This window comes from Coregonus lavaretus (genome assembly GCF_964263955.1).
Source record: "Coregonus lavaretus genome assembly, chromosome: 35".
Classification (NCBI taxonomy): Eukaryota; Metazoa; Chordata; class Actinopteri; order Salmoniformes; family Salmonidae; genus Coregonus; species Coregonus lavaretus.
Genome location: NC_140022.1, coordinates 3480102 through 3492244, shown reverse-complemented (window position 1 = coordinate 3492244; position 12143 = coordinate 3480102). Strand labels below are relative to the sequence as shown.

The 12143-nt window shown below is 42.3% G+C and overlaps 1 protein-coding gene across 1 annotated transcript; it reads left to right on the top strand.

Moving 5' to 3' along the window:
• Positions 1 to 978: 978 nt before the first annotated feature.
• On the top strand, positions 979 to 1972 carry LOC311109520 (gamma-crystallin S-1-like; the record flags this gene model as incomplete). The annotated part of the gene is made up of 3 exons (XM_084152439.1): positions 979 to 999; positions 1158 to 1400; positions 1700 to 1972. The coding sequence occupies 3 exons, from the start codon at positions 979 to 981 to the stop codon at positions 1970 to 1972; spliced, it is 537 nt and encodes a 178-aa protein (XP_084008565.1).
• Between the last annotated feature and the right edge of the window lie 10171 nt (positions 1973 to 12143).

Sequence of the window (12143 nt, the reverse complement as noted above, 5' to 3'; positions counted from 1 at the left end):
CTGTCTACTAAAATCTACTATTGTGTACCTTAGCAACACCTTCTGTCTACTAAAACCTACTATTGTGTACCTTAGCAACACCTTCTGTCTACTAAAACCTACTATTGTGTACCTTAGCAACACCTTCTGTCTACTAAAATCTACTATTGTGTACCTTAGCAACACCTTCTGTCTACTAAAATCTAATATTGTGTACCTTAGCAACACCTTCTGTCTACTAAAACCTACTATTGTGTACCTTAGCAACACCTTCTGTCTACTAAAACCTACTATTGTGTACCTTAGCAACACCTTCTGTCTACTAAAATCTACTATTGTGTACCTTAGCAACACCTTCTGTCTACTAAAATCTACTATTGTGTACCTTAGCAGCACCTCACTTCCTTCTGTTTCTCTACAAGGCTTATAATACGTTACGTTTCTCTATGTATCAACATTTCAACTGACTCAAAATGACTGGTATATGGTGAGGATCATTATGAGATGATTATAAGAGGATCATACATGTTCAGACAAGTCTTACAATGCATTATAACTACATGATAAGGCATTATAGCAGCTGGCTTTAGGTAAAGTGTTACAGACAGGAATAGCAAACTGGAACTATCAGAGACCACAGTGTATTCAGACTAATAGCTATGTTCTAGTAACTGCTGCTCACCGTTGGCAACAATTTGATTGGATAAATCAATCTTTTTTTCTGGAATCAGGCTCCGTAGGATCAAAAGGTCAGCGTCTATACAACAGACCATTAAACTTGGCATAAAGCCGTCGGGTTTTAAAACAAACACAGCATCAGCTGTTGTGCCCTAGTTAATAGTGGTGCACGTTTGAGAAGGACAATGATTCCACTGGCCATGCATTTCCATGTCATACATATATAAAACTCCCCCAGGGCAGTGTTGCTACATTACTGTGTATGTCTAGAGGGATATTTTTGATTGTGTGTAGAATAGTGTTAAAAAGAATCATCCAAACATGGACCGCATGCAGGGGAAGGTACTGTAGGTGGCTGTGTGTGTGTGTGTGTGTGTGTGTGTGTGTGTGTGTGTGTGTGTGTGTGTGTGTGTGTGTGTGTGCGCAGAATTTGTGTGTGTGTTCCTTCCTCTTTTTAAAAAAAAGTAACCCTTTTAAAAAGACAACAATCCTTCTTGCAGATCTTCTTCTATGAGGACCGGAACTTCCAGGGCCTCCACTATGAGTGCAGCAGCGACTGCCCCGAACTGAGCTCTCATTTCAGCCGCTGCAACTCCATCAGGGTGGAGAGTGGTGCCTGGGTGGTCTACGAGAGACCCAACTACCTGGGCTCTCAGTACATCCTGACCAGGGGAGAGTACCCCGACTACCAGCGCTGGATGGGCTACAACGACACCATCAGGTCCTGCCGGATCATCAGACATGTATGTCAAGCCACTGTGAGATGATTTGAGGGTGGTAGTGGTACATGTTGAGTACTCTTTCAGGGATCCACACAGACATGCATGCACGCACACACACACAAATACGCATCCATGCATGCACGCATGCAAACCAGACACACACACACACACACACACACAAACACAGGACCAAATGTAATGATTATAGTGCATCCATTTCCATTCTAACACCACAGTGTTCTTTTAATCTGCTGAAACTTGATGTTGGTTTTCGTATGAGGAGCTTAACTGTGCTCCACTGTGTTCCAACTGTGTTGCAGACCTCTGGCATGCACAGGATCCGCGTGTACGAGCGCCCCGACTTTGCCGGTCAGATGATGGAGTTCAGTGAGGACAGCCCCAACCTGTCCGAGCGCTTCCGCCACCGCGAGGTGCACTCTGCCAACGTGCTGGACGGCGCCTGGGTCTTCTACGAGCACCCCAACTACAGGGGGCGCCAGTACCTGCTGGAGAGTGGCGAGTACAGACGCCACAGCGAGTGGGGGGGTATGCAGGCCAACGTGGCCTCCCTCCGCCGCGTCCAGGACTTTTAGACCATCAGTGTCATAAAGATGTAGGATCTTAATTTGAGCCAGGTTGCTACAGCAGGAAAATAATCCTGCAGCAACAGGAAATGTGAATTATTATGTGGATTATAATTAATGGACATTTTTGTAAGGGTAGATACATTTTTCTTAAGGGAAAATCAAGTGGAAATTACAAACTTCAGAAGCCTTTTTAAACCTCAAATAGTTTTTAATTTCCTGCATTGCAGGAAAGTTCTCCTGCAACAGGGTGATCAAATAAAGACATTGTTATGCTCAACAGCCAATCAGAAGGCGTCTGACTTTTTACTTCCTGTCTTTTCCTCTCTGCTTCTTCTTCTCTTGATATCTCTTGGTTCCATGTGGGACTCTGCAGGGCCATCAATTGTACTGGTCCACATAGAGAGATTTGACAGCACACTGTAAAAATAGTAGGCATTTGAATCAAATGCCTGTACTATACTACATCTCATCGAAGTTCCAACCATATTTTAACAAAGAAACAAAAATAGAACTGTTTTGGGAAACTTTATCTTTAATTGTGCTACATTTGCACTATTGTGTGGCATCATCAGAGCGCTTGAGGTAAGCTCCCACAGTAGAAGATTGTGCCATCAAACCTTTAGGGCACACATTGCCTGTCCCATCATATCTACCCAATAGAATCTCAACACAAATCCAAATCCAGCATGATCTGTAATTTCAAACACCACATGAATGTAGTAAGCTGCATTGTATAGACTAGTAGGAGTGCATCAAGAATGCCATTTGGCATACCAAATGAGCTGAGCCAATAAGGGAAAATAAAACTTCAATAGCATATCAATTAAAGCAATTGATCAGGACCTCATTAGAAAATAACAATGACAAATAATACATCAGTATTTGTAACCTGGCCTCAGAGCATTTTGTATGTAAATTCCGAAACACTCCATTTAGTGTGATATGTTACGTTTCGTATGGTATGTATTAATTTGTGGATGTCCATCATTAATTTCATATGATATGTTGCAAATTACAATTTGTGTTATACGTTACAAATTTGCAAAACGTCCAATATGTTATGAATTTGCAAAGCATATTATATGTTACAAATTCTAGTTAGGTGGCTAGGTGGCTAACATTAGCTAGCTGGCTAACGTTAGTTAAGCTAGGGGTTAGGGTTAAGGTTAGGGTTAAGTTTAGGAGTTAAGTTAAAGGGTTAGGGGAAGGGTTAGTTAAAGGGGTTAAGGTTAGGGTTAGAGGAAGGATTAGCTAAAAGTATTAAGGTTAGGGTTCCAATGTAGTTGCAATTTAGCTAAAAAGTAGTAAGTAGTTGAAAAGTAGCCAATTAGCTAAAATGCTAAAGTTGTCCATGATGAGATTCAAACTCACAACCTTTGGGGTTGCTAGACAATCGTGTTATACGCCCATCCAACCACCCTACTTTCGTTTTTGCCTTAAGTAACCATCTGGTGTCTCGGATTAAGTAACCATCATTTGAGTGTCTCGGATTACTATGTTACGTCTAGTCTATGAGACCAGGCTGGTATTTGGTGAGATATTTTTGAGAACAACCAGACTGTGTAGTACGGTAGGTGTGTGGTCATGGTGACATCCCTCGGTCATATGAGGTCAACTGAATCTTGTGTACAGTGTTTGTGCCCTGACGTGCCCTTGTTGACCACGTGACCACACGAAATTCGACCCTGCTGCTGTTCGCCCACCAGCCGCCGCTTACGAGGAACATTCAGGAAGAGATACAACAATAATACTGTATCACTCATTTATCTTTTGTCATGAAGCCACCCGATGATTCCAAACATCAATACACAGAGGTTATTTGGATTGGGAGGGAGGGGCGAGCTGGGGAGTGTGTTTGGGGTGGGGTAAGAGGTGGGTGCAGGTGGTGGTCAATGGGCATGTGGGCTAAAAAGCCTGAACAATGGGTCAGTAAACCCCAGTGATGATTCAGGGGGATTTGCCAATAAGGATCCACAGCAATGTCAGTGGGGGGTATTGTGCTGAGGTTGCAGCCTGATGAGCCTGTGCAGCAGCCTGGTCTCATAGACTAGATGTAACATAGTAAAAGTAAATCCAGAATGCTCAAATTAGTATGAAATGTTAAGTTTGGTATGGTTACATAGCACAGATGGTTACTTAATGTACTTCAGTGGGCGAAATCAGGGTCACACAGAGTGTTTCTTGGTAGTCTTAAACAAATCTACTTTGAAATAAAAGAATACGCCTCACACACATGGTTATGGGCTTACAAAAAAGAAGACACCTGTACCATGTCAGATATAGAGTTGAAATGTATTACATTTTGAGTTTCCATCCCTATATTACACTTTATATACATCACAGAAGACTGAAATATAACAATAAAGTTTAACATAGAAACAACACAGGATTTTCGGCTGTTTAAAAATAAAAATATTAGTTAATTAATTAATGAAATTATGAAAAATATTTAGAACATTCCACCCATGAGGCCAGTAGGTCATTTGACTGCAGGAAAGGGCTACAGCAAAAACGAAAGTAGGGTGGTTGGTCGGGGTGGATGGATAGGCATATAACACGAACATCTAGCAACCCAAAAGTTGCGAGTTCAAATCTCCTTACAGACAACTTGAGAATTTTTGCTAATTAGCTACTTTTCAACTACTTAGTACTTTTTAGCTACTTTGCAACTACTTACAGTGAGGGAAAAAAGTATTTGATCCCCTGCTGATTTTGTACGTTTGCCCACTGACGAAGACATGATCAGTCTATAATTTTAATGGTAGGTTTATTTGAACAGTGAGAGACAGAATAACAACAAAACAATCCAGAAAAACGCATATCAGAAATGTTATAAATTGATTTGCATTTTAATGAGGGAAATAAGTATTTGACCCCCTCTCAATCAGAAAGATTTCTGGCTCCCAGGTGTCTTTTATACAGGTAACGAGTTGAGATTAGGAGCACACTCTTAAAGGGAGTGCTCCTAATCTCAGCTTGTTACCTGTATAAAAGACACCTGTCCACAGAAGCAATCAATCAATCAGATTCCAAACTCTCCACCATGGCCAAGACCAAAGAGCTCTCCAAGGATGTCAGGGACAAGATTGTAGACCTACACTAGGCTGGAATGGGCTACAAGACCATCGCCAAGCAGCTTGGTGAGAAGGTGACAACAGTTGGTGTGATTATTCGCAAATGGAAGAAACACAAAAAAACTGTCAATCTCCCTCGGCCTGGGGCTCCATGCAAGATCTCACCTCGTGGAGTTGCAATGATCATGAGAACGGTGAGGAATCAGCCCAGAACTACACGGGAGGATCTTGTCAATGATCTCAAGGCAGCTGGACCATAGTCACCAAGAAAACAATTGGTAACACACTACGCCGTGAAGGACTGAAATCCTGCAGCGCCCGCAAGGTCCCCCTGCTCAAGAAAGCACATATACAGGCCCATCTGAAGTTTGCCAATGAACATCTGAATGATTCAGAGGAGAACTGGGTGAAAGTGTTGTGGTCAGATGAGACCAAAATCGAGCTCTTTGCCATCAACTCAACTCGCCGTGTTTGGAGGAGGAGGAATGCTGCCTATGACCCCAAGAACACCATCCCCACCGTCAAACATGGAGGTGGAAACATTATGCTTTGAAGGTGTTTTTCTGCTAAGGGGACAGGACAACTTCACCGCATCAAAGGGACGATGGACGGGGCCATGTACCGTCAAATTTTGGGGAGAACCTCCTTCCCTCAGCCAGGGCATTGAAAATGGGTTGTGGATGGGTATTCCAGCATGGCAACCCAAAACACACGGCCAAGGCAACAAAGGAGTGGCTCAAGAAGGAGCACATTAAGGTCCTGGAGTGGCCTAGCCAGTCTGCAGACCTTAATCCCATAGAAAATCTGTGGAGGGAGCTGAAGGTTCGAGTTGCCAAACGTCAGCCTCGAAACCTTAATGACTTGGAGAAGATCTGCAAAGAGGAGTGGGGCAAAATCCCTCCAGAAATGTGTGCAAACCTGGTGGCCAACTACAAGAAACATCTGACCTCTGTGATTGCCAAGAAGGGTTTTGCCACCAAGTACTAAGTCATGTTTTGCAGAGGGGTCAAATACTTATTTCCCTCATTAAAATGCAAATCAATTTATAAAAATGTTGACATGCATTTTCCTGGATTTTGTTGTTGTTATTCTGTCTCTCACTGTTCAAATAAACCTACCATTAAAATTATAGACTGATCATGTCTTTGTCAGTGGGAAAACGTACAAAATCAGCAAGGATCAAATTCTTTTTTCCCTCACTGTAGCATGTTAACTAACCCTTCCCCTAACCCTAACCTTAACCCTTTAACCTAACTCCTAAACTTAACCTAACCCCTAACCCTAACCCCTAGCCTAGCTAACGTTAGCCACCTAGCGGCAGGTAGCTTAGTGGTTAAGAGCGTTGTGCCAGTAACCGAAAGGTCGCTGGTTCTAATCCCCGAGCCGACTAGGTGAAAAATCTGTCGATGTGCCCTTGAGCTTAACCTTAATTGCTCCTGTAAGTCGCTCTGGATAAGAGCGTCTGCTAAATGACTAAAATGTAAATGTAGCTAGAATTCATTACATATCATCTGTTTAGCAAATTTGTAACATATTGTACATTTTGCGAAATCATAATATATTGTACGTTTTGCAAATTTGTAACATCTAATACGAATTGTAATTCGTAACATATCATATGAAATGGACGATGGACATCCACAAATTAATACATACCATACGAAACGTAACATGTCATACTAAATGGAGTGTCTCGGATTTTACATACAGAATAGTATGAAATGCTCTGAGACCAGGTTGGTGCCAGGGATGGCTGAAATAACACAGTTGTTTTATACACAGAGGTGGCTGGGGGACAATGCAAAAACCAGGCGTGGGTCTGGTTGGCCTGGGTCTGCACAGCCCAATGTATCGTACCATATGCCAGCTCTGACACTCCTACCACTACCCAGCCTGCTACTCACCCAGCATGCAATGCACAGTACAGTCGAGTACATTACAGTATCCAGCGTCATAATATGACAGGAATGGTACAATGGAACCCTGCAAGTAGCTACTTTATAGAAATACTATCAATAGTATTTAAAAGCATTGATTCTCGCCCCGTCCTCTGTTTATTTGTCATCTTCCAATCCACACCAACAAATAAATGGTGAGTCTGTTAGTTAGGGGACCTAGAACTCATGGAGGATGATTGTCTGTGTTGATCCTGTCTGGAATTTTCTGCATTGTTACATTTCCCTACGTGCATTACATGCATTTGTAGCTATTTATTTGTTTTCTGTATTCGCAATTAACATCATAACGTGTTACAACAATACAGATTCATGAAAGGATTCCCTACATCCTACTTTCGTCTAATTTACCTGTATTATTAACTTATACATTTTTATTGCATTGTTTTCCTGTAAGTGCATCCTCTCACTCAATCCCTTTTAAAATCTCTTTCATAAATCCCCTTTGCACACATGCACAGTACGGGTACCCTGCAGCAGGGGGAATCATTCTCAAGTGCCATAGGGTCGGATTTATGCAAACCTGCCATAGCAAAGCCTTTGCAATGTCTTTGCACATAACTAATCCCTGTGCAGTGCACTTCTTACTAGGAACTAAAAGCATCTATCTGTGAAGGAATCTACTTGCTATTTTTACTGTACCCAAAACCATTCAATTTGATCTAACTTGATGGAAAAGGTATATGCAACAGAAATGGACACATTCCAATATTTATGAGGCGCTTGTATTATTATTATTATTATTATTATTATTATTATTGTTGAAATCAAATGTGCTGAATTTACCATTAGAGCTGATAAGGGCTGCAGTTACCAACATTAGCCAGCAGAGGGGAGTGTCACTTGCAGTTCTGTCCAGCAGTCAGACATGGACCATGGTGTCGGTGTTACATTGGGCAGCTGCAGAGAGAGGATGAAAGAGTTGAGTGCCCCCATCAATCCTCTCTGTGTGTCTCAAATGTTGCCCTATTCCCTATATAGTGTACTACTTTTGACCAGAGCTCTACGGGCCCTGGTCAAAATTAGTGCACTACATAGGAAATAGGGTGGCATTTGGGACGCATACTCTCTGTCGTCACTACATTTGCTGCCTCCTCTCAGATTAAAGGCCCTTTGAGTCTTGCTCTGAAGTACCTGTGCTTGGCCTTGTGAAACCACTGCAGCAAAGCTTCAAAAGCATATGAATCACTCCTTTCTAGCGAGACTGAGTGGACAAAACATTAGAAACACCTTCCTAATATTGAGTTGCACCCCCTTTAGCCCTCATAACAGCCTCAATTCATCAGCGCATGGACTCTACAAGGTGTCGAAAGCATTCCACAGGGATGCTGGCCCATGTTGACTCCAATGCTTTCCACAGTTGTGTCAAGGCTGGATGTCCTTTGGGTGGTGGACCATTCTTGATACACACGGGAAACTGTTGAGCATGAAAAACAGATTACAGTGAAAAGATACATTATTATTTTGTCCGGGGAAGACTTGAGAAGTGTGCTGAGTAGTAGAGGTGTGCTGAGTAGTAGAGGTGTACTGAGTAGTAGAGGTGTACTGAGTAGTAGAGGTGTGCTGAGTAGTAGAGGTGTGCTGAGTAGTAGAGGTGTGCTGAGTAGTAGAGGTGTGCTGAGTAGTAGAGGTGTGCTGAGTAGTAGAGGTGTACTGAGTAGTAGAGGTGTGCTGAGTAGTAGAGGTGTGCTGAGTAATAGAGGTGTGCTGAGTAGTAGAGGTGTACTGAGTAGTAGAGGTGTGCTGAGTAGTAGAGGTGTACTGAGTAGTAGAGGTGTACTGAGTAGTAGAGGTGTGCTGAGTAGTAGAGGTGTGCTGAGTAGTAGAGGTGTGCAGAGTAGTAGAGGTGTGCTGAGTAATAGAGGTGTGCTGAGTAGTAGAGGTGTACTGAGTAGTAGAGGTGTGCTGAGTAGTAGAGGTGTGCTGAGTAGTAGAGGTGTACTGAGTAGTAGAGGTGTGCTGAGTAGTAGAGGTGTGCTGAGTAGTAGAGGTGTGCTGAGTAGTAGAGGTGTGCTGAGTAGTAGAGGTGTGCTGAGTAGTAGAGGTGTGCTGAGTAGTAGAGGTGTGGATATTGGCTATCACTGGGTCTTCTAACATCATACTCGTCTCACCTTAAAGAGGCAATCAGCAGTTGAAACTATAACAAAGAGTCCTACCCGCCCCCATTTCATTAAAAAGCTAAAGGGATGGGGCTGGAGAAACGTAACCTCTCAAATTCATAGACAGAGCTATGTATGCAAAGACTGACCATCCATGATATCAACATTATAGTTTTAACCATGTTTTAAGGATATACAGTGTTTGTTTACAAACATTGGAGTAAAACAAGCTCATATTTGTGGTTCTGATGGGGTACGACAGTTGAACTAAGCTCATGAGGCATTTCTAAGTTATTTTCTTCAAGAATCAAAGGGTACATATCATTAATTTATGAGTCCAAAAATGGATGTAGCAACTGCAGATTGCCCCTTTAATGTTTATTATAACCTAAGACGTGTAAAATGTTCAGAAGTCTGACTCTGGTCTGATCTCATTTCAAGCTTTAATAAGATAAGTGATACGAGCAAGAGCAGTTTACGGGTTTCTCTTTTCTTTTAACTTATCTCTTCACTGGTTAAAACAATACTGTGTTTTGAGTCTTTTTGCTCAGATTCACCGGCAGGCATTGTAAGAAGGCCCAAAATACATCTGGTGTTTTATATAAGTAGGCCAGTATGATTGGAGCTTGCCCTGAGGGAGACAAAAACAGAGAGGCTTTAGCAGCATGGATCCTCATACATGAAGCCTAGTGACAACTCTATTATATAAAACCTTCCTCCCACTCAATCTGATACTGACATATTCCTGTGCTGCTGCTGCTATTGACATCCACCACGGGCTGAAATATTTAGGTTATTCTTACAGTGCCTAATGTTGTGTAATCCTATGGGAAACATTGCCGAAATAGTGCTGGGCGAACAATATGTTATATATTATGTCATAGCTATGGTGTTGTTAGCCTGGTTATGTCATGTTTTGTCATCTTGCACTTTTGGCTTCATTTTACGCAACAGGGTTTGGGTCAGTTGGAAATGTTCAATTCACCTGACTGAAGCCATGTTGCGCAATATCACTTAATGTCCTCATGTTATGTTTGTGGTGTGGGAATGTTACTTTGTTGTGATATTGTTAGCTAAACAGACTAGTGGCAGAGAGAGGGGGGGAGACAGAGGGGGAGAGAGAGACAGTGAGAGAGAGAGACAGTGAGAGAGAGAGACAGTGAGAGAGAGAGAGAGAGAGAGAGCGAGAGAGAGAGAGAGAGAGAGAGAGAGAGAGAGAGAGAGAGAGATGGGAGAAAGGGAGGACTGCATGGGGAGGCATCTGAGGAACAATGATCACTCTGTACTGTAGCCACTACACAACTCAGCAGTGTTACAGAGAGAGTCAATGTCATAAGACAAGCTCTGTTGATGCTCTACTGGATGTTTTTAATCCACTTCTGCCCCTGTGGCACTCTGCCAGCCAAACACAGTCCTCTGTTCATCTATCTTTTACTGCATGTTGTTCCTTGGTAGAGAGGAACACTCTGCCAGCCAAACACACTATAATCAGTCCTCTGTTCGTCTATCTTTTACACCATGTTTTTCATTGATAGAGCGTTAGAGATTGTTCAATAAAAAAGAAATACATTATGAACACATTGATATTTCTAGTCCTCCTTGACAATATCACTCCAACGAGCTGTAATCACATTGTATTTGTTTTCTTTAAAGTGTCTGATTGAACGTTTGATTGAGCCAGCCTTGAGTGCCAGATGGGTGGGCTTTGCACTTTGGGGATTATTCCATTGGTTCCATTGTGTCTAGAAAGCTCAATCAAGCACAACTAAACTATTAGAAAGAAACGGTGCTGTTCTGTTTGCGAACAACAGATGTAGGATCTTAATTTGATCCAGTTTGCTACAGCAGGAAAATAATTCTGCAGCAACAGACATTTTGAATTATTATGTGGATTATAATTAATGGACATTTTTGTAGGGGTTGATACATTTTATGTGAGGGAAAATCAAGTCTGAAATTTCAAAGTGGAAATTACAAAATTCAGAAGCCTTTCTGTGGTCCTCTGTAGCTCAATTGGTAGAGCATGGCGCTTGTAACGCCAGGGTAGCGCTTGTAACGCCAGGGTAGTGGGTTCGATCCCCGGGACCACCCATACGTAAAAATGTATGCACGCATGACTGTAAGTCGCTTTGGATAAAAGCGTCTGCTAAATGGCATATTATTATTATAAACCTCAAATGCACTACAAGTTTAAAAAGTCCTGCATTGCAGGAAAGTTCTCCTGCAAGGGTGATCAAATTAAGATCCAACATCTGTACGTGACTCATTCCGGCCGTGGACTGACCTCCCCCAGAGGTTACACTGGTACTGATTGCCCTTCAGCTGATTCCATTTCATACTTTGATTCTATCTTAAAATAATCGCATTCTTCTAGAAGGCCTTTGATATAGTAATCTAATCGCCATACAGGATGTAATATTGTCATTTATAACGTCAAGAAGGACAAGAAAAGTCCCAATAAACTCATTACTGTGTGTGTGTGTGTGTGTGTGTGTGTGTGCAAGCGCTTGCATGTGCGCATGCGTTCTCGTGCATGTGTGTGTGTGTGTGTGTGTGTGTGTGTGTGTGTGTGTGTACTAGCCCAGGAGAGATGTAAACAAGAGCATTGGGTAATCAGTGACAGAGGGGTCTAACAATACTGACCTCAGAGGACAGAACGGAAATATTCAGTTAGTTTTATCTCTGTTATCTCACAGACCTAAGCTAATCAAGCACGTACTGCAAGCTCAGCCTATAAACTGCAGTCTATAACTCAGTGCTACCTGAATGAACGGTCCTTGTGCAGAGCAGAACATGCCAGTCAGCAACATACTGTACCAGGAAACATGCCAGCAAAGACTTGTCTTTTGGACTGGATTTCTTCAGCCATAATCAACAGTTAAATCTATCCTTCAAGGCTTAGTCTGATTTTGTATCTATGCTGGCACTTTTGGTTCCCGATATAGCTCGTAAATTATTTCCAGGTATCTTAAAGAGGTGAACACATTATTCTGACTAAGGGCAAAGCAGCTGGGGCACCTCACACCGTTCTCCACGGCCAATAAGGTTT